This window comes from Lactuca saligna, chromosome 6, assembly GCF_052625555.1.
Source record: "Lactuca saligna cultivar CGN05327 chromosome 6, ASM5262555v1, whole genome shotgun sequence".
Lineage (NCBI taxonomy): Eukaryota > Viridiplantae > Streptophyta > Magnoliopsida > Asterales > Asteraceae > Lactuca > Lactuca saligna.
Window position 1 is genome coordinate 45,029,632 of NC_136422.1, and position 23,427 is coordinate 45,053,058.

General features: G+C 36.1%; 2 protein-coding genes and 1 non-coding gene across 4 annotated transcripts; 2 read left to right on the top strand and 1 right to left on the bottom strand.

The window, feature by feature from the left end:
* The first annotated feature begins 361 nt into the window (after window positions 1-361).
* LOC145001322 (histone deacetylase HDT1-like) lies at window positions 362-2,086 on the top strand. Its single transcript, XM_078960697.1, has 5 exons — window positions 362-549; window positions 720-790; window positions 1,033-1,258; window positions 1,440-1,718; window positions 1,806-2,086. The coding sequence occupies exons 1-5, from the start codon at window positions 537-539 to the stop codon at window positions 1,889-1,891; spliced, it is 675 nt and encodes a 224-aa protein (XP_078816823.1). The 5' UTR covers window positions 362-536; the 3' UTR covers window positions 1,892-2,086.
* Window positions 2,087-11,621: 9,535 nt separating this feature from the next.
* On the bottom strand, window positions 11,622-13,599 carry LOC145002145 (splicing factor U2af small subunit A-like). Of its 2 annotated transcripts, none has more exons than XR_013661834.1 (6): window positions 13,273-13,599; window positions 12,803-12,889; window positions 12,638-12,719; window positions 12,421-12,547; window positions 11,883-12,329; window positions 11,622-11,809 (listed from the first exon to the last, which is right to left on the bottom strand). XR_013661834.1 is itself a non-coding variant. In XM_078961442.1 (6 exons), exons 1-5 carry the CDS (start codon window positions 13,507-13,509, stop codon window positions 12,002-12,004), a joined length of 861 nt encoding a protein of 286 aa, XP_078817568.1. In that variant the 5' UTR covers window positions 13,510-13,599; the 3' UTR covers window positions 11,622-11,809; window positions 11,980-12,001. The 2 variants fall into 2 exon arrangements, 1 of the variants encoding a protein (XP_078817568.1); XM_078961442.1 differs by having other exon boundaries at window positions 11,980-12,329.
* A 110-nt stretch (window positions 13,600-13,709) lies between these two features.
* On the top strand, window positions 13,710-13,792 carry TRNAL-UAA (transfer RNA leucine (anticodon UAA)). The gene has a single exon. It is a non-coding gene; the product is annotated as a tRNA-Leu (tRNA).
* The last annotated feature ends 9,635 nt before the right edge of the window (window positions 13,793-23,427 follow it).

A 23,427-nucleotide genomic window follows, 5' to 3' on the forward strand; every position in this document is an offset into this window, starting at 1 on the left:
ATCCCTTAATTTTACCTTATAATTAGGGCATGGTTTGAATTTTCTTCCTGAGTTTTTATCAGTTCTTGAAACTGAGTATTACGCAGTTGATCACCACAATCACACTTGGTGCGATAAATCGGTTTGATAATAGAAGATGTTGAGGACGAAGCCATGGAGAAGAAGACGTGATGTGTGAGGAACAACAACAAACCAATAGTGAATGAGAGGTTTTAGGACAAATAACAATTTTAGGTATGGATAAATAATGGTTTTTACGGTATTAACCATAAAGAAAATAATAAAAATTTAACCCAAATCAAGCTATAACCAAATAAACACATTGGGTTTCTATTTTTTATAACACCCTTCCATTGATTCGGTTTAGAATGAATTCGAAAATAGAAGGTTCCCAAAAACTCTCTGATAAACCCTAAACCTTCAACGGCAACTTCACCTATTTATACTTGTTTCAAACGTCTCCTCTTCATCCGTCTTTTCTCCTCAACTCTTTCAAACAAACATTCTTTCATTCCTCCAATCGCATCCGATCAGCAATGGAATTTTGGGGTAATATTCAGTTCGTTTTATGCACCGTATATCTATATTTGATTGCAAAAACGAAGCAATTTTTAGTTGTCCTTCAATCTATCTGCTGTAGCAATTACTGTAAACCGTGTTTTAGTTTGTTGTTGTGTTGCGTGCAAAATATTCAATTCGAAGTTTGTTGTTTTTGCTAGGTGTTGAAGTTAAACCTAATGAAACCCTTAAAATCACAGTCGAGGATTTCAAGCTCCTTCACATCTCTCAGGTAGGAACATTCGACTCATCAAATTGTTATTTTTTCATAAATTAATCTCTGGATTTACTCAAATAAACTGTTTTTGATTTACGAATTCAGAAATTTCTAATGCCAATCTTACTTCGTATGCAATACGAACTCAACATAACATTCTATGTAGCAATCATGTCCATGTTCCTTTTTAAGTTCAGGTTTAGCTAACTTAACACAACATGCTTATTAGTTATTAATCGGACTATTATCACTTTCAGGTTGCATTGGGAGAGGTGAAGAATCGGAAAAAAGTCGAGAATGTCCAAGTTCGTGTCAACTTCAATGATCAAAAGTTCGTTCTAGCAACTTTATCTTCTGAACGTATACCGCAACTTTTGTTCGATTTGCTATTTGAGAAAGATGTGGAGCTTTCTCATGGCTGGAAGGATGGAAGCGTTTACTTCTGTGGATACTTCGCAAGTAACCCAGACGAATATCCTTTGTTGATGATTAATTTAATCTTCGTTACTTGTTAATCATTTGAGTTTATGCTAATCGTTTTTTCCTTAACCCTTCTGTGTTCTTCGGGTATCACGGACTATAGATATGGTAAGTCTTCACTGCAACTAATTTTATATTGTCTGATCATTCTAGTTTCTGAATGAATTTGGATTTCTTTTAGGTCCTGATGATGATGATGAAGAAGAAGCAATCAACGTTACTGCTAATGGTAAGTCAAAAGCATCTTTGAAGGATGTAACTGAAGAAGATGACTCGGAATCAGAAGATGATGATGACTCAGATGATGATATGAATGACTCAGATGACTCTGAAGATGAAGAAGAAGAAGAAGAAGTGAAGCCTGTGAAGAAACCTGTTCAAGCTGGAAAAAGAGCTGCTGAAAGTGCACCAAAGACACCGGTTTCTGAAAAGAAACGAAAATCCAACGCTCCACAAAAAACAGGTTTAGTTTTTTTAATTTTATTTTATTTTTATGAGTCAATTAAATATCTTTTTTATTTTAATACAATGGGTGAAATGGTATTTGCAGATGGGAAGAAAGGTGGACATACAGCAACCCCATATCCATCATCAAAACAAAGTTTTAAGAAAGGAAAGAAAAATGGGAATAGATGATAGATTATAGGTGTTATATATTATTATTATTATTATGGGTTTGGTTTGTTTTTGGGGCTTTTGTTATTAAACACTGAGGGATATAAGTAGCTTTGTTTGAATTAAAAAAAAAAAAAAAAAAAAAAAAAAACATTGTAGTTTAAAAATTGTCAGAGAGAGTTTGCTTATGGTTAAATGATTAAAGATTTAAAGTTATTTGTTGAAATTAATCATAAAACACGTATTGTCTCTTGTGTAAACAAATAACAAAATTCCGCATCAACTCTTGTTATTGATTGATAGATTCATAACAAGAAAAAAGACAAACGATTCGGTTTATTCTTGAAATGTTCTTTGGATTTTGTACTTATTGCAGATTTTTTTTTTAATACAAGTCAATTAAAGTGTAAGGAATCTGAAAAAATCAATATATTTATTAGGAATAAGTAAATCGTCATGTTTCAATTTTCCGGATTTTGTACTTATTGCAGACAAATATATAGGTTACATGTTAAACTACATTCATGGTTCCAAACTCAATAATGACAACTTAACAGGAGGATTCCGCTCATTGTGGGACTTAACCCAACATCTTAGATGGTGCATTTGCATGAATAAAACTTTACTAATTAAGCGCAATTAGTATTATCTTACTTTATAATTTCTTACTTTGATTTGTATGATCGTTAAAGTATGATACATATTCATGTAAAGTTTGTGAAAGTCAAATAACTATGAAACAGATAAACATAAAATTCTGAAGGTTCTTTAATCCAACGTATGATATTGTTGTAGACTTGTTAGACTTACTTGTGATATCTTTGTTTTCACGTCAAAAATAACCGATTTGTTTATGTTTATTTAAAAATCAGAGTATCATTTGTGAAAAATAGTATTGCAGAATTTGTTTTCTGAAAACATGATAAAGATGTTATCAAAGCATTTCCGAAAAAATATATTTTTATTTAAAACATTGGGATGCCACCTGTGATACAATAAATTAAGTGAGTCAGGTTGGGAAACCTGATGAGTACATAGGGTTTTCAATTCACAATATTATAGTTAATATGTTTTTTCACATATTTCATGTCAAACAATTAATCTGATTACCCATCCTTATTTTTTTTATTCTTCCCTAAGGATTTATCCTAAGGGTCATCTCCTACATTGTATTTACCTCTAATCTCCTTATATCACATTTCCTTATATGTTTGTTCCTAAGGACTTTCCTTAAGGATCATCGCCTACATCGCATAAACAGTACTGATTCGGGGATTACTCCTTCAATACGTGTCTAATAGAGGTTAGAGTATCATCACATGAGTACGTAGTTACTATATTGCCTGAACTTGTAATTTATCACCTACAAGTTATGAGCCTACTGATGTTTCCACATGACTTGTTTATATTAGTCAGTAGTCGCTATCTATACTCTGGTAGATGACTACATCATAACATCGCAAGTCAAGGTTATGACATCTCCTAATCATCTCTTATATTGCATTACCTATTTATCATCACATATCTATCTTCACCTACTTATCATCACCTATCTCTCATCACCCGTTGCTACCAAATACATATTTTATAAGTATATGATACTTATATGTCACACACCCAAACCAGAACGGCGGAATCGTTCGAGGGCGGATGACTTCATGTAGTATCGTAACAATTGAATACATAGTAAAGAAAGTAAAACAACTATCACATATATAATTTAAAAGTTACATTGTTGAATGATACTTGTTCATAACAAATTACAATATGATGACAAAAATGAGTTTTAAACTGACAACTTAGCGTCACTTCTCCAAAAGTTGAAGTCTACCTGTATTACTGAATCCTTGAGAAATACAAGTAGTTTTGAAAGAGTGTCAACAATAAAGTCGGTGAGTTCATAAGCGTTTATGTATAAAATTTGTAAGTTTGGTATAAATCACTGAGTTTACTTCTGAAAAATCCAATATTTTTCCATGAGTGTGGTAGCTTATGAGTTCCAAAACTGTAATGTATTTGTAGTTGTCATGCCTAGAATAATAGATTTATGTATGTATAAAATCACTAAGACATTTGATAACCCCGTAAATCATCGTGTTTTTAATACTCCATGCAAGTTTTATACCCATACTATTGACTTAGGCTGTCTGTAACAACGTTCTTCAGGCATTGGAATGTTATGATGTATGTCACCCCAGACCTGCCGGTCTAACTGTACCTAACAGTTTAGGTGCGGGATTGTCAATCCCGTATAGATCTATACACAAGTATCACGCTCTCCCTACAAGAGATTATGGTATATAATACATGACTTTAACGACATACTTGAAAGTACGTGAAGTGGAATGTCTCACAAAACTTAGTATCAAACAGATTTGCGTATGAAAAGTCCATTTGTTCTTGTATATGAAATTATTTCCTTGATATACTACTTATAGTATGTAAAATCTCATGAATATCTAGTAAACTATACCTATTATAGTTTTTCCAAAAGTATGTTTTGTTTGTATGGTAAACTCTACTGTAGTGTCGACTTTATATCTAAGGTGTAACATTATTGAGCATTTATACTCAAAATATGTGTAAAGTGTTTGATATTTATATAACAACTTGTTTTATTCCAAAAAGACAAAGTGTTATCGTGATATGTTGCATGAAAATGTTTCCATATGATAGTTATAAATCACACATGATTGATTATAACGACAAGTATAACAAAAGATTTATGTTATTCACACGAGGATAATCGTGTGTTTACTTGTATTCTTACCCTTTAAAAATGTATAAAAGCATTTAAAAAGCATTTGAAAACGTAGTTATAGGGGTATGAACTCACTTGATAGAGTGAAGATGGTGAGATGAAAACCGAGCAGAACTTCGACAGGAGAAAACGGGTTCTCGGGAATCTCGGGAGCGTAAAACTTCCTTCGGGACTTGGGTATGAAAACTGGGGCTTCGGGATATTGCTTTCATGCAAAACGAAGTAAAAACGTAGGAGAAAGAGAGGAAATGAGCAATTTTGCCCGAAACCCTCGCATCCCTTTTATAGGGAGGCTGAACCGCCTCGGTACACTGGGGTACGGGGATACGCGGGGCGTAATGTGACGTCCTTGCTTATGCACTTCGGATAAGAGGGCTTCTGTCCGATGGGACGAGGCTCCTATCCTCTGGTACGCTGGGCATAATCGTTTACACGGGGCGTAAATGGATTTTCCAACTTCCAACTTGCATAACTTTTGCGTACGAGCTCCGTTTTTTGTGTTCTTTATATCCACTCGTAGGTGAGAATGTACTATATAACTTTCATTTAGACTCTGTTGGCTAATTTTGAATTTATTTTAATTATATTATTTTTAACAGGCCGGGACACGAAAGGTCCGTTAAAACTCCGTAACTTCTTTATTCGATGTCTGTTTTCGGCAGACTTTTTACCCTTATACTACCATTTTTGGGGTCTTCGATTCTCATTTAGATTGTTTCGGTCAAAAATCCATCGATCTCTATTTCGAGTTTTTAGCTGTCTATTGTTATATCCGAAACTTCGAAAAATCATAACTTCCCAATACGCAGTCAGATTTGGGCGTTCTTTTTATGTATGTTCACGGTTTAATGATATCTACAATTTTCATTTAGATACTTAAGGTTAAAAAGTATTTTATTAAAACTTCGCATTTTACGTTTAATCGTATTAACAGTTTTGTTGTGAATCTGAGGTTGGTCATAACTTCTTCGTTATAACCCGGATTTTAGTGTTTTTTATATTTCTGAAAACCTTGACATGATAATTATCATTTATGAAATCCAGTAGATGACTTTTGAACATTTCATTTTTCGACAATAATTTCATTATATTAAAAGGGGTTACAATTCTTGACTTTTTAGGTCATTACATTGATTTGAAATATCGGGTTGTCACATCATCCCCCCGTTAGAGGGAATTTCGTCCCGAAATTTAATGTAAGATAAATATTGGTGGATTAGGGAAAAAGATGAGGATACTTTTGTTTTATTTGATCTTCGCGCTCCCAAGTGTATTCAGGTCCTTGCTTTGCATTCCAACAGACCTTCACAATGGGTATGTGACTTTGCTTTGTTCTTTTAATTTACCTATCCATGACCTCAATTGGTTCCTCTATAAAGTGGAGACTCTCGTTGATTTCAATTTTGTCTGGAGGGACGACGAGGGTCTCATCGGACAAACATTTCTTCAAGTTTGACACGTGAAAGGTAGGATGTACGTTATTGAGTTCCTGCGGTAGTCAAAGTTTATATGCTACCGGACCGATCCTTGCAAGGATCTCGAATGGTCTGATATAACTTGGGTTTAGTTTCCCCCATTTTCCGAAACGTATTAACCCTTTCCAGGGCGAAACCTTTAATAGCACTCGGTCCCCGACCTGAAATTCCAAGGGCTTCCGTCTTTAGTCCGCATAACTCTTTTGTCTGTCTCTTGAAGCCTTTATTCGTTCCCGAATCTGAATGATCTTTTGATTTGTTTCTCTTATGATTTCCGGGCCTGTGAGAGCGCTGTCGGGTACTTGTCCCTTGGCTAGTTGTGTGTCACCCAATTCAGCCCAACACAATGGTGATCTGCACTTGCGGCCATATAGGGCTTCGAATGGAGAAACTTTAATGCTGGAGTGATAGCTATTGTTGTATGAGAATTAGACTAGTGGTAAATGGGTATCCCATGCTTTACCAAAATCGATTACACAAGCTCTTAGCATATCTTCCAAGGTTTGTATGGTCCTTTCACTTTGACCGTCGGTTTGTGGATGGTAAGCGGTACTCATATCTAGCCTCATTCCTAGAGAATTTTGCAGCGACTGCCAGAATCTTGAGGTGAACCTACTATCTCTGTCGGAGATGGTGGATATTGGTACCCGTGTAGTCGTACAATCTCTCGGATGTATGTTCGAGCTAGCTTCCCCATCTTGTCGGTTTCCTTTATGGGTAGGAAGTGTGCGGATTTTGTTAATCTATCGACGATTACCCAGATGGTGTCTAGTCCACCTGTTGTTTTTGGGTAATTTGGTTATGAAATCCATGGTTATTCGCTCCCACTTCCACTCGGGTATTTCGGGTTGCTCTAGTAATCCTGATGGCTTTTGGTACTCTACCTTGACTTTAGCGCAAGTCAGACCCTTGTCCACATAGGTAGCGATCTCTGCTTTCATGTTCGGCTACCAATACAGTTTCTTGAAGTCCAGATACATCTTGTCCGAACCTGGATGCACTGAGTATTGAGTTTTATGAGCTTCGTTCATGACAACGTCTCTGAATCCACCAAACTTCGATGTCCAGATCCGATCCACGAAGTACCGAACTCCGTCACCCTTGACTTCAAGATTCTTATCCATTCCCCTTAAGGCTTCACCCATCACATTCTATGATTTCAAGGCTTCTATCTGAGCTTCCTTGATTTGCGTGGATAGGTGTGAATGGATCGTCATGGTTAAGGATTTCACTCGGCAGCCCAAGTATTCCTTTCGACTAAGAGCATCAACCACCACATTCGCTTTTCCTGGATGATAACGAATTTCACATTCGTAGTCATTTAACAGTTCGACCCATCGTCTTTGTCTCATGTTGAGTTCCTTTTGATTGAGGATGTATTGAAGGCTCTTATGATCGGTAAAGATCGTGCATTTCGTGCCATAAAGATAGTGTCTCCAGATCTTTAGCGCGAATACAACTGCGCCTAGTTCGAGGTCGTGTGTAGTGTAGTTGACCTCGTGTGTCTTGAGTTGTCTCGAGGCGTAGGCGATCACCTTTCCTCGTTGCATTAGAACACATTCAAGACCTTGATTAGATGCATCACAATAAACCACGAAGTCTTCTGTTCCTTCTAGCAAGGACAATATAGGCGTGCTGCATAGTGCTTGCTTCAGTGTTTGGAATGCAGCGTCTTGTTTTTCCTCCCAATTGAAAGTTACACCCTTCTGGGTCAAGGTGGTAAGTGGTTTAGTAATCTTTGAGAAGTTTTGTATAAATCTTCAGTAATAGCCAGGAAGGCCCAAGAATTGTTGGATTTCTGTTGGGGTTCTTGGAGCTGACCAGTTCTCGATTGCCTTGATTTTGGAACGGTCCACGTGTATCCCGTCTTTGCTAACCATGTGACCTAGGAAATCTACTTTCCGAATCCAAAATTCGCACTTTGAGAATTTTGCGTATAACTTCTCTTTTCTTAAAGTTTTCAAGATTCGTCGGAGGTGTTGACCATGGTCCTCTTCACCCTTGTACCCTTTATCCGTGCTCACCCTTGTAAGGAATTATGAATTGGTTACATTCAACGACAATCGATCCATTTTCTTCAAAACCACCATCCCTATGGAATCGCTTCCAACGTTGGTAGTTGTAGATTGATATGTAAGGGAAGAGGGAATTGCATGTGGATTGGGGAGGTACCGTCGATACCTCCAAGGTGAATCCCTGATATGCAAGTTGTGTAGCTTGTTGCTTCCTCTCCCTCCCTCCCCCTTTCTCTCTCTCTCTCTCTCTCTCTCTCTCTCTCTCTCTCTCCTCTCATGCAATGACCACTTGTATATTTTGCCTTAAGACTTGTACTAAAAATAGTTTTATATATTTTTGAATTAGGTTTATATGTTCTTAATTTTTGTAAATTAGTTTTGTATGATTCTTATTATTTTTATGTTTATTTTAAAATTTAAAATTGAGTGAGTTGAGAAATATAAGTTTCCATATGTTTTAAGTTGAGAAAGATGAAAAAAAACTCAAGTGGAGCTGTGAGAGTAGGCAGTGGTGGAGCCAATGTAGAAGGAATGGAGTGTTTAGACCCCACTTAATTTTGGGTCCTACCATATATATATATATATATATATATATATATATATATATATATATATATAGATTTTTTTTAAGAATGGTCCCTATTTGACTTTAGCTGGCACCTACCTACAGTACACCCGATTACTTTTTTTTGGAAACATACACCCAATTACTGAACCTGTAATTTGTTTGTTTTACTTCTTTTACCTTATCTTCTGCTTTCTTTTTCAACCTAGCCAAAACCCCACCATGGCACCAAATCACCATTCCATAATAAAATAACTTCGCCAGAGATCAAAGACTATCGTCGCCTAAACTGATGCCGACAACCTGGGCGTGCCTTCGACCTCCGCTTCCCCTGTTCTCTCGGTCTACCTCGGTAAATCTTTACCTGTAATATACTTTAATTTTATTAGGGAAAACCAATTTTTGTTGGTTTATAAGTTTCTTTTGTTGGTTTGTGGACTCGATGAAAATCAGTATTCTTTTTGTTGTATTATTATTATTATTTTTTACTTTTTATGGGTATATTCGACCACTCTTATGTAATTGCAGCTTTGTTGTTTATAATGGGTTAGTGGGTCCATATAAATATTGCAAGTTGTTTTCTTATTGTTAGTTAAAATACTTAAATTGTAGATTATTTCTTAGTTTGTCCCTTGTTTGGATTATTTGAACTTCGAATGTTCAATGTTAAATATAATAGATTGTTAATTATTGAGTTTTATTGTGACAATGAATAATAACAATTTCTATTAACAGATAAATGATAAGAATGAAATTCCCCAACCTAACTGTTGAAATTGATTTGAGTGAAACTCCATGGGATCCATCTGATATATATTTTTTCCTTCTGATTATCACCCTAATCAAAGATACGAAATAAGGCAAAAATATTTTATTAGAATACCTTGTCAACTGTGTGATCATACATTTCAAATAAAAGAGATAGCAGGTAGGACAAGACATTTCAATCCGGCTTGATTTGATCATTGTCAATATAGTAAATGGTTGGAGTATAGTAAAAAAAAACAAATGACGCCTTTTGTTTGTGTTGTTATTTATTAAAAGATGTATCAAGTAAAAGGGGGCGGCGGTGATGCTTTTGTAACAAAAGGTTTTAGTTGTTGGAATAAACTGTAAAGACTTAAGACTCATGAAGGCAATTTTACTAGTTCCCATTCCTAACACTTAAAAAATGTGAAGACCTGACGAAACAAATCAATCTCTTGCCACTGCTCTTCATAAGCAAAATGATGCTATAATGAATGAACATCGAATCTGATTAAATGCTTCCATTGATACTTCTAGATGTTTATTGAAACACGCATTACCTTTTTGTGGTCACGAGGAGTCTGAAATGTCTCATTTTAGAGGAAATTTCACGGAAGTATTGAACTTGGTTCAGGATCAAAATGAGAGTGTACGGAAAATTATGTTACGAAATGCTTTTGGGGAACAATCAAATGGTGGCTCCATGTATTCAAGAAGATATTGCTCATTGTTTTGCACAAGAAGTATTTAAATCAATTTTTGAAGAAATTGTTGATGATGTTTTTGCTTTATTAGTTGACGAGTCCATCGATATATCCAAAAATGAACAAATGGCGGTAGTTTTGCGATATGTTGCATGTGGTATTGTAAAAGAAAGGTTATTGGTCTAGTTCATGTGAAGGAGACATTTCCGTTGTCTTTAAAATTTGCTATCGACTCTTTATTTTTTTGAATATGGATTGAGTTTAACGAAGACTAGGGGTCAAGGTTATGATAAAGCAAGTAATATGACTGAGAACTTTAATGGTTTAAAATCTTTAATCATGAGAGAAAATACCTCTGCGTATTATGTTTATTGCTTTGATCACCAACTTCAACTAATCATTGTGGCAGTTGCAAAAAAACATCACAATGCTGGAGACTTTTTGATATGGTAGTTGTTCTAATGAATGTTGTGTGTTCTTGTAAATATACAAATATGATGCATGATAGTCCAAGAGATAAACTAGAATAATCATCGGCCATGGTGAAATTGAAACCGAAAGTGGATTAAACGAAGAACTGTCTCTTACTAGAGCCAGAGGTACACGTTGGAATTCTCATTACAAAACTCTATCACGTTTGGTTGGTTTGATTTCATCTGTTTTTGGTGTGCTTGAATATATTGAATATGAAGGCCTTAATAGTTTTAGTCAACGTCAAGCAAGTGGCCTTCGAATATATCTTCGATTATTTGATTTTGTGTTCCACTTGCAATTGATGTTGAAAATTTTGAGGACCACAAACATATTGTCTCAAGCTCTACAAAGAAATGATCAAAATATCATGAATGCTATAAGTTTTGTGAAATCAACGCAACGTTAAAAAAGATGAGAAATGATGGGTCTGATGCACTTAGATATCACTTCTTTTTGTGAGAATAATAACATAAAAATGTTGAACATGGAAGAAGTTTATGTCAACCCAAGACCTCACTTCTTTTTGTGAGAATAATGACATAAAAATGTTGAACATGGAAGAAGTTTATGTCAACCCAAGACCTCGAAGACAATATACCAATATTTCCAATGACCATTATTATGAGTTTTTTTGTTTTAACGAGTTTTTTTTTTTTTTGTTTTAACATGGTTTTGGATATGCAAATTGAAGAGTTCGTTGATCGTTTTAATTAAGTTCGTTCCGAACTGCTTATTTGTATGAAAAGTTTGAATCCACATGACTCATTTTGTGACTTTAGGTTGGATATTCTACAAGAACTTTCGGTTTACCCCAATCACATGCAACAAGATGAAAGATTTGCAACTTTGAAAGCATATCCGACCTTGCTAAAGTGATGGTGGAAACCAAGATGCATCAGTTCTTTCCTTTGATTTACCGGTTAGTGAAGTTGTTGGTCTTTCCTCTTTATCTCATTCAAACAAGTAAAAAAAAAGACATTACTCATAAAGCACTTGTTACAAACACAAACTTGCAAGTAATTAAAAATAATCTTTACTCAAAAAGCACTTGTTTCAGAAGAAATCATTAAACCTACTTGATATCATAATACATTTGCATCAAACTACAAAGATTCAATAACACCAAATAATACCAAATCCACTGCAAATCCCTAACATCATTACATGTAGAGTGTAGACTCCATTCATATGCAAATCCCTGTAAAAAAAATTTAATAGTAAGAGATTTATTTCTTAGATGCAAATCTCAAGAATATGTAAAAACAGATCACCTAGCTTTGAAGAGTTCCTATCACACTGAACCTGACTGCAAAACCACAAACATGTATGCATACAAAAAATGGAAGTTAAAAAGATGAAAAAACTAACCAGAAAAACAAACAGAAGCAATTCAATGCTCATAATCATTGACCATGTTGACTTTTGCTGCTTCTTCCCTTTTCCTATTCCATTCTTCAATTTTTGCACGTCTTTCTTCACTACCTTCCCTAACAGGACTAAGCTGTCTCCTATGAAGAGGGCTTGTGCTTCTATGCCTTCTTGACCCTCTCTCATGGTAGTAATCCCTGTCTCTATCCCTGTCATCATACCTTCTGCTGTGAGAATGACCAGAATGCCCTCGCTCTTCATAGCTTCGATGTCTGTATGGACTTCTACTCCTACTTCTGCTACGACTATGCCTTCTTCTATATCTACCAAACAGCTCTCTCCTCAATTCCCTAAAAAAGCAAAATGTCAGAACTCAGAAGAATGAAAGATTGTTTGAGAGAGAGGATGTGAAAGTATGAATCATATGATCATATGAATAACCTGCCAATTCTTTTTAGATGCATGAAGTTGCAGTATCCACCGCGATTGCAGGTGTTTTCTTCATATTGTCTGCAAGTTGCTTCCCGGAAATCAGTCACAGGTGAGAAGTCAACAATGATGGGTCGACCTGAAGAGTGGTTTTAGCTTTTAAGTCTTTTAGAGGTGTTTATATGAAATAAGAAGATTTTGATATGAGAAATGAAAAAGAAGAGCATACCTGCGTAGTATCTTCCAGTGAGATTCTTGAGGGCTTTTGCAGCGTATTCTTCTTCCCTAAACTGAACATATACATTTCCCACCTGATAAGAGAAAGGAATCAAAGGATTATTAGAAGGTGTTTAAGGAGATGTAAGGTGTGTATTGGATAGGGTGAGAGATTTACCATGTGGTCAGCAAGGTTGTCACAAACATTCAAGCTTTCGAGTTCCCCATACTTGTTCAGCTCCTCGAAGAGATCTTCATAGAAATCCTGAAATAAGTTTAATTGATAACTCAATCATGTTGAAAACTAAAATAAACAGGCTAATTTGACTATAGGAAGATCAACATCCTGCACATGAACATATGCACTGCAACAAACTCAAACCCTGCAACAGATCGACTTTTGATGTCTATTGGGTTTACTTTCGAGCTTCATAATTATTATTGATCTTAAAATGCATGTAGCAAAACTTGCTAATCAGATTAAAATCGTTGGGAAATCAAGTGAGCAACAATGCCAGAAATAAAAATAACAGTACACCGTGCAATTGGTAATATAATAAAACGATGTGAGAATCCATTAACAAATTTCAGATTAAATACAAAATCTTTGGATTGAAACAGATAAAAACGCGGGAAAAGTTAAAGTACCTCGAAGTGATCTTGGATTTTTCGAGGATCGATTGGATTTCCTTGAGCATCGACGCCAGGAGTGATCATATCAGGGCGCTGGTACATGTTAGACAGTAACAATGTAGGACTAATGCTAGGTTTTGTGTGGAGCCTGGAACATCGATCGCCATGCCTACAGGCTCCAATCTTGAAGTAAAATGGACAATTGACTCTGTCCTTCTCCGTCCCGAAGATCGATGCTAAATGCTCCGCCATGGATGAGCAAATCAGGAACAGGATCTTCTTCGTTTTTCCTAGCTCGCACTAGGGTTTCGGTTTTATGTGCAAAAAGAGGAGAGCTATGAGGATGGAGCAAAAGAGTTTATAGACGTGAGAAGATGACACTTGGAGTTCTGGATGCTTCTATTTTAATTTTTAAAGAATTAATAAATTATGAAGAAGAAAAAAGACAAGAAGGTGGTTTGCCCGAGTGGTTAAGGGGGAAGACTTAAGATCTTCTGCACATAAGTGCGCGTGGGTTCGAACCCCACAGCCACCAAATTTTTTGACCTCTTAATTTCTTCTATAAAAAAACATTGAAAATGATGTATGTAAAAAATTGTATAATGGTTGAAAAAGATGATGACATTGATTAACTTTGATATTTAAGTAATTTTTTTATTTCTACATAACTAATCCATGTGCTTTATCTTTAGATTTTGATGTCTGTTTTTTTTCTTCTTCTATAAAATACGTAACTCGATTCTAGCATTTTGTATGAAAAAAATTGTATTTGTTAGAATGATTGAAAAAGATTATGACATTAATTAACTTAGGTAAGTAACAACTTCATTATGTGTACTCCTTTCTACAAAGCTCTTAACTTTCTTATATCTACGTAACTAATCCATGTGCTTTATCTTTGGAATTTATAGGATCAAATGTTATATGTTAAAATGAAGAGTGAAATAAGTGCTCATGAACTATGTTTATCTATAAATAAAAAATAAAAACTTAAAGATATATCGGAAGAAAAGGTCTTTCAGTTCCAACATTTTTCTATGTAAAACATTGTACTTAAACAAATGGTTGAAAAAGATGCTGTCATTGATTAACTTTGGTACTTAACAACTTCACTTCTTGTATTCCTTTCTACAAAGTTCAAACTTTCTTATTTGTGCATAACTAATCCATGTGTTATCTTGGAATTTATAGGATCAAATATTGTATACTATAATAAAGAGTGAATTAAATGCTCGTAACTTGTGTTTAGAAGCTATAAATAAACAAGGACTAAAATATTTTTTTTGAATAATCATATTTATATAGCACAACTAGTAAGAAGCTAGAAAAAAACAAAATACAAAAAAGTCATAAAGAAAAGGGATTGCAAAGACTTAAAGATATACCAAAAGAAAATGTAAAACTGGAACAATTTACTAAAATGGCAAAGGACTTTACTATTAACTAAATTGACAAAGGATTTTACACCAAAACATACTACCATTATTTAAATACAAAACATATCTAGACAAATATCCAAAAAAAACATGGTAGGATTTTGGTTGTCAACCAAAAATATTTTGACAACAAGGGTTGGACATTATTTTATTCGAGAAAGCTATCTAATTTTGTTATCCAACATCTTCCAGCTATCTAATTATCCTCATATTTTGTCTAGCTATCCAACTATCCTTATATATTGCCCAACTATCAGTTTAGTTTAAATATCACATTCCACCTTAAAACCAGACCAAAGTAGGTATTCGTTATGTCGAGTACATTCCGAATCTCCATTCTTTGCATGTGTAAAATCTATTGTGAAATATATGTCTTTTTCCCATTCAAAAAACTTTATTGTGTTTTTGCTACTCGTCTATGCATTCCATGAAATGGAACTCCATAACGATGTACTCCTTTCTTTCATGGATTACTAGCTTCATAAATAGGATTGTCACATTGTCGTCAATAAAGGGTTTTAACTGGCCTTTGTACCTTGAAATGGAACTTCGTACTAATTTTTTTCTTTCTTCCATGGATTACCGCCTTTGCCACCATAAACTCCAATTCACAAGATAACAACATCACAGTCATTTGTGCTTGCCATGTGATAAAGTTTTCCCCAAGATTAAAAAAAAAAACATTTCACTAATGTTTTACACGCCATGACATTCCGACTAACTCACTATCTAACCAAACAACAAATACTATATCTTCATCTTTCTCAAGTTTTAGTTTTAGATTAATAGGACAAACTGTTGGTATGAAAACTCTAATACCAAATTCCTGAAAAATCTTCTTAGCAAAAACCTTTTGCTGAAGTGACATTTCCTCCTCCTTTGCGATACATCTTAGCTTATCCGCATTGCATGGGTCGAAAACTAGTGTCATTTTTCACATTCTTCGTACCTAAGATAATTAATTTGATCATTTCAATCATCTAACTTCTTTATGTGTGAACCTAAATTTTTTGAAATGTGCCAAACAACCAAAATATTTCAAGCCATAAAATGTAACATGTCGAATCTTACATTCCACAAATAACTAAGATCGTCATGGGTTGATAAAAACACATTGGTCGCTCTTGAAAGATCTAGTATGCCCAAGAGTTATTTTAGAATGATATTGCTAATAACATATGATCATATATGGTCACACCTTACAGTAAGTTACTACTAATTTGTAACATCTCGATTTTCAGGTATTTTACATTTTTACCTTCGGTTAGAGTATCGTTTGCAAATTTGGACCCGAGTGGCATTTCTGTAATTTTTGAAGATTGCATGCGTACATTGGGTGTACGTGGCTAGGATGCAAACTCTAATTTTTAGGGTTTGGATCCTGTTTAAACATCCTTATCTCCTTGGACCCCCTTCATTTATCAACCTCCAGTCTCATATTCGACCCTTGCAAACCCTAATTCATTTCTAGAGCATCTTTGAGCCTTGAGTTTGTATTTTGGTGATCTTGAAGGAGGAAGAAGAAAGATGAGATCATCTTAGAAGAGTGAATCACTTTGGATCAAGAATCACATCATCATTTGATACCACTTTGAGGTAAAAAGCTTTGATCTTAATGAAGTTTTGTTTAGATCTTGATTAACCATGGATTTATATTCTTTTGGTCCCATAAGCTTGGTATTATGAGTATGGGTTATTCTAATTCATATGAGATGTCCTTTCAAATATTTTGGAGTGTTTAGAATCATAAAAGTGTAATCTTGGGCCTTAGTTTCCTTCCATGCATGAACTAGGATGTCTTAATAAGTTAAGAAGTTAAGGTTTTTGGTATTGAGAACTTAATAGCCATGTAAGACCATAAAGTTGGAAAATTTATGGTTAAGAACATCATTTGAGGATCGAATCTGGATTTTGGACAAAAGAGCTTAATGAATTAAGCTCTTAATAGAATGGAAAGGAGTCAATTGCGTACACTGGGTATACCCAGGGTACGCTGCATGTACGAGGTCAACGACCCCGTTTCTTGTCAAGACTAGAGTACGCTAAGCGTACAAGATGAGTATCCTCGGAGTACTCAACCTGAGTTGAATCGGTTGACTTTTTGACTTTTGACTTTTACTACTATTTTGACCAAGTTTGACCTAATGGGTATTTTGATGCATAGGTGACTGGTAGAGTTGATATTCGGAGCAGTGACCTTTTCAACTATCTGTTAAGACTGAGAGGTGAGTTTTCCTCACTATACTTGTGGGTCGAAGGTACCAATGTTGGCCCACTAGGTTATGTATGCTGGTTTATAGGATATCATTATGTTGTAATGATCTGTTAGATTTTTATTCTAGTATATAGGATGTTGCTATATAGTAGTAATCTATAGATCTGTTGCATGTTTGACTAATTATGTGTTTATCTGTTGCAAATGTTAGTGATGTGTATTTAATATGTGTGTGTGTGTGTATATATATATATATATATATATATATATATTTGTTCAAGATTCAAATTGATAAAGCTAATGTTTCTTTCACTAGACTATTAAACACACTAAGTAGTGTACCTAATCGTGTAATAGTATAGCTATGATAAGAACAAGTGTCGAACTCAAGGAACAGTGTTTTGGCTAACTTTATTCCGTTGTCTACTACTTCCTAATAAAATTAGAAAAGGTTTTGTTTTCCTAGTTTTGCAAGACTAGATACTTAAATTACCAAACTAACTAATTATCAATTAATAGAGCTAGAAATAAACTAAGGCAAAAGAACAATGATGAATTAACCAATGTGAGTAAGAGACTTTTGTTTAGCTTCAGATTTACTTGTTATTATGGTGAATTTATGGAAGTGCAATGGATTTTAGTTTCTTTAGTTATCGATTCCTAAGATGACCAAATTAATATTCACTAATTAAATCCTTTAGCAAACTAGCTTATTTATTCGGTGATCAAGTAGACAAACTTATGAGTTTATTAGTGTTCGGTTCGAGTTAATTAGACTTATAATATATCGATCAGTTTAGTTCATTGATTCAATTCAATATATGATTTGTCTTAGTTCATTGATTCAATTCAGTATATGATTTGTCGTCATATATTAGCTCCTACACTCTTTTACCCACTTTTCTACTTAATTCTAGGTTTTGTTTAAAACTCTAGTCCTACAATTTTGCAATTCACAAGATCATAAGATTCGAATTCAACTAAGGAATATAGTCATATTAACTTAATCAAATTCAACAATAAGCAGAGAAAGTAGTTATCAAAAGCATGTGAGGTTCTTTAATAAGCTAAATCAACAAATAACCAAATAACTAAATCCAATTCATAAATTCAACCATAATTAAACAACCAATCCTAGGCTAAACTAAAGTCATGAGTTTTTTAGCTCATGATTTCAACAAACAAAGAAACAAAAAATCGAAATTCAAAGGGTTTGACATTGTAGAAACTAATGAAAAATCAAAGTGTAGAGATTGGTTGCCTTAATTCTCCTACTTCCAATGGTATGATCGAATTCCTTGCTTCCAAGCCTTAGAACATGTGCTTTTCCTTCAAAAGTGATGATCGCTTCCAGATCCAAAAGTCCCAATTCGGAGGAGAATGAAATCTATTTATAGTTTTCCCGAACTCATAGCACCACGAGTGCACCAGAACTCGTGATCATACGTCGTGGTCTTCGTGTTTATCTCACGGTCTACAAGTCTTCGAACATATGATCACGAGTGCACCAGAACTCGTGCTAGCACCTAAACCGATCACGATGGAAGGAGTTCACGAAATAATACGGGCAATGCTAGCTAAGCAAATGGAAGAGACCAGAAAATTGCTCCAAGAGAATATGAGAAAAGTTATGGAATCGATTGTTGAACCAGTGCTAAACGAAGTTTAGCCCGAATAAGGTAGTTGTAGTAAAGCTATAAATCAAACGAAACCATGAAGGGTTCGGAGAAACAACATCGTAGAAGATGTTAACATAAATGTATGCATGTTTGAGGAATTCATGGCTTCCCAAACACCAAGTCTTTTCGGGGAACCACCAACAATAACAATTATGGATTGGATCTATGAAATGGAAATGTTGTTTGAAAGTTGTGAGTGTAGCAATGGAAAACAATCTTCGAAGCCAGGAAACTAAAGACTAGAGTGTTGAGTTGGTGGAAACATTTGATTAATACCATGCCAAAAGGAGAAGCAAGGAAGATGTCATGGGACGACTTCCTTGTGCAAGTACGTTGCAACTTTTACTGGGAAGATGAAACTAATTCCTTACATGGTTCCTACTGAAATCTCTAATATATAAAGATTTGCTAATATATTTTGGTCCAATGGTGATCTAGCAACTACTTTGGAAGCAGCCATCCAGGTTGCCAAATCTCTTAAAGACATAATCAAGGCGAAACTAGTCGACCAAGCTAAAACCAGAGGGAATAGGAAGAATGAAGGATCTTGAAAACCAATAAAAAGAGTAGGTTTTCAAAACCTAGCCCCAACATCAAGAAGCCTAGGGGAAACAAAGAGGTGAAATCGTGTGAAAATGCAGAAATAAGCATTTTGAATAATGAATAGAAAATGTGATCTCTACATGTGTAGCAAGACCGGTCACTATTCCAACCAATGTACATCTGAACAAAATATGTTCTTCAAGTGTGGAGAACCAGGGCATTTCAATAACGACTGCCCAAGAAAGAAGGAAGTCGCAACACTAAATTTGCCATAAAAACCAAAGGCACAAGCGTTTTGAATGACTCTTGGAGTTATAAAAGACGAAGCAAATATCGCTCTAGGAAATCAATATAATGAAGTTGCGTATCTGGAGCTCCAGATATGAAGTCGTCATATAAATAGTATTATGTTATGTAGCCCTATATAAGAGGCATATAGTACAATAGACTTTGAATATGATTGTAATCATTTTTATAAGTTATAAAAAAGACCTAATTATGTTGTGTTATCTGACGTGTTAAGTTGCTATGTGATTTTTCTTGGATGGTGACTTAGGAACTACGAGATAATTCTTGAGATGAGTATGAGTAGGTGTGAAAGGTAGTATAGTGTAACACCCCGTTCTTAAATATCTATTCATGGGCTCCCGAGATCAAGAGTAAGGGCGTTTCGGTCTTTTATGGGCAATGGGTTTTATCCGAGAAGGTTTCGGACTGGTGTATGTCGTTAGAAGCATAGGGCTTCTCGCTAACCTCATGTGAATGTAAAGTTTATCAGGAGTGGGTTTAGAGTAGAGGAGTTACGGCATTTTGAAGATAATATCGATTATAGCTCTTAATGGGAAAAGTGGAAAAGGGAAGACCAAGTATGAAGAAAGGGGACACGCTGGGTACGCCCAACGTAGGCTGGGTTACGCCCAGCGTAATTGAGTAAATGAACGCGGGTTGTGGGGCGCGTACGCCCAACATACGCTATGTACACCCAACGTATGTCCAGAGCCTTTAAACCCTAATTTGAGGGTAAGCCACTATATAAGGAACATAATGGCTCTTACCCTAGCCTCCATAAGCACTCTCTTAACCTCAGAAACCCTAGATAGCCGTCCCACCTCCTTTGTTGGGTGTGTTTGGCCTTGGAAAGCTTGTTTTGGCAAAAGAGAGGCTAGAAGAAGAAAGAGGAAGTTGTCAAAGAAGGAGTTGAGTGGCTGGAGCTTGTAGATTTGGAAATATATCACATTCTAAGGCTCTTTTGAGGTAAAAATTCTCTAGCTTGGCATTTATATTAAATAGATCTATGTGTTGTGAGTTTTTGACACCATTCTTGTCCCAAAAGTCCTCATCTTGTTGCATGTTTCGAGTTGGTCGATATTATCTGTCCTTTCAGACCTTAGGAGAGGTCTTGAGTGAGAAAAATGAGGTCCCAAGGGTTGAGGTTGTTCCATGTGTGAGATAAGTAGGTCTTAATGGATTAAGAGCTTTATGGACGTCCCAGGTGATAAAGTTTGAGACTTTATGAATCCTAAACATATTTGGCCTAAGGATCTGAAGTTTGGGCTTAAGAGCTTAAGCCATTAAGAAGTTACATGGATTTGTTGAGCAATGAAGTTACGCCCCACGTAACATGGGTGTACGCCCAGTGTAGCGGGTCAGTGCCCCAATCCCAATTTGCGAGCATCGTTGTACGCCCAACGTACCCCCCTTTGTTGAATTTTAAATTTTGGGCCTTGCTTGTTTGGGCTGTCATTGGGCTAATAAGTTGGGCCTTGATTGAATAGTATGGATAGAGTATTTTGGGCCCAATTATTATCAAGGACCTTGGATCTAGGCCCGATTGTAAAGGTGGGCCCAATTTAGTAAATTGGGCCAATATTGGGCTTTGTAGGAGAATTGGACTTTGGCCTTGGGCCAATAAGTGGATATATGTTTGGCCTAATGATTATTGTGTTATGTTGACTAGTTCGGGATTTTCGGTGAGTTGGTGATTCGGGAGTCTGCTTTTCAAGTTCAGAGTTTCAACAATTGCGAGGTGTGTTATCCTCACTATATCAACAGGGTCTAAGGCACCAAGGCCGACCCTTTATCGGATTGTAATCCGGGTATTGTTGTTATGTTGTTGCCTTGCTATGTTTGCATCCGGGTATTAGGATGGTATATACTAGTGACCTGTTAGGTCGTTATCCTGTTTAGAGTATGTTATGATACATGATTTGCTAGATCGGTTTGATTGGATGTGAACTGTTATATGATTGTATGTTTATGTGCACATGGTTGTTTGACTGGGGTTGGGTTGAGACGGGTCCTGCTTTGTGCTGTAGGCCAACATACCCAGGGTGGACCGATTATTCCGAAGGCCCAGCGAGCAGTCCGGATAGGCTGTAGGCTCCACGAGGGCGGACCAGACATGCTGAGGCTCGGAGAGTGGACCAAGCCGACTGAAGGCCCGATGCGGGCGAACCAGTCATACTGTAGACTCAGAGAGTAGACCAGGTGGGTTGAAGGCCCGGTGCGGGCGGACCAACCACACTGCGGACTCAAGGGACATGACTAGACTCGGAGGGTGGACCAGGTGGACTGAAGGCCCGATACGGCGGACCAGTCACACAGTAGACCCGAAATGCATGGCTATTATGTGATTTATTATGATATAGCATGTTATGTGTGTATGGTATATGTGGTTGGTATTTTGGGGGTATCTCACTAAGCTTTCGGGCTTACAGTTATGGTTTAATGTATTTCAAGTTCTTCAGGAGACCGTGGTGTGACATCCCCAAAATCACGGCCAGAAAAGACCGATTTTCATTTATGCTTTTAAAATAAATTCAGAGTAAATCCTTTTGATTTGAAAGAGTTGCAGAATTTGTTCCCAAAAACAAAACATGATAAAACAATGTTTACCAAAGCATTTCATCAAGAGATGCAATTTCATTATATAATTAAAACTCGGGGTGTCATGTTCCGATACAGACCATTAAGCATAAACAATAACATTACAAGTCATTCAACAAATATATACATATACAGACTTGTAAACAAAACAACTTGATGGTTCATCCATCTTACGCCCTTGCGCCACTTCCTGTAATACAAATAAAACTGAGTGGGTCAGGCTTGGGAGCCTGGTGAGCATATAGGGTTTTCAACCCACAATAAATAAATTATATTTAATTTCACCAACCAATCACTATCCTGATTACCCATTCCCGTTATCCTCACTTTACGTCCCTAAAACAACATTTATCTCAAGGGACCTAATCTAGGATTTTCATCGGGACGGACATTACTGCTAAGGGGTTTCCTCAACAATAGATATCCTAAGGCAACCATGAGGGGGATAGAGTACACCGGTGAACACATCGTTCACAACACCTACAGGTTATGAACCTACTAGCGTTCCACGAGACTGTCTAGAAGGAGTCTGTGGTCGTTATCCATACTCCGCTGAATAACTAGGTCAACAAAAACAACAACATCGAGGCCTCTCATCTATTTATTACACACCAACTATCTACCCATGTTCTACCGAACATATTAGTAGATAAAATATACATTTTTATACATAGTTTAAAACCTGTATATTATGTTCATTCAATATATATTCCACACAACAAATGAGGCGTACCCACATAACACGTATTTCATAGAAAACAAATCAGATCTATGTGATTAAAGAGAGTGAATATACATTCACTTACATAACAACAAAACTATACACATAACACGTATTTCGTATAAAATACTTCATAATTATGCGTTAGAAGAAAGTAACTACACACTCACTCGTATAAACAACAATATACTTAATACACTCAAACCATACTTGTATTATTATTGCGTTTATGAAAAGTAGTATACACTCACTTGATCAGAAGATGATCGGACATCACTACGGCTTGTAGAAGTCGTAATCCTTAGCAGATCTGGAAGATCTCTACAAAAATCGAACTTCTCGTGGGCAGAGCTTCGGCTTGGAAACCGCAATTCTCGGGATCTTCGGGATCTCGGGACTTGCTTCGGGACTCGGGAATATTACCGGGGCTTCGGGGGTAAAAACGCAGAGCTTCGGCACAAAAACGAGAAGAAATGAGCAAGAATACTCGGACCGCTCGCATCCTATTTATAGGAGGCTGATGCCTAGGAGTACGCGCGGCGTACAGGCTCCGAAATGCGTCACTGCATGCGTCATCCAAAGTGTCGACACTCTGGTTGTACGCGGGGCGTACTCGAGTACGCTGGGCGTACTCTGGATGAGTCCGGTGACTCGTCTTCGGATAAGGCCAGATTTTATAATTAAATTTAA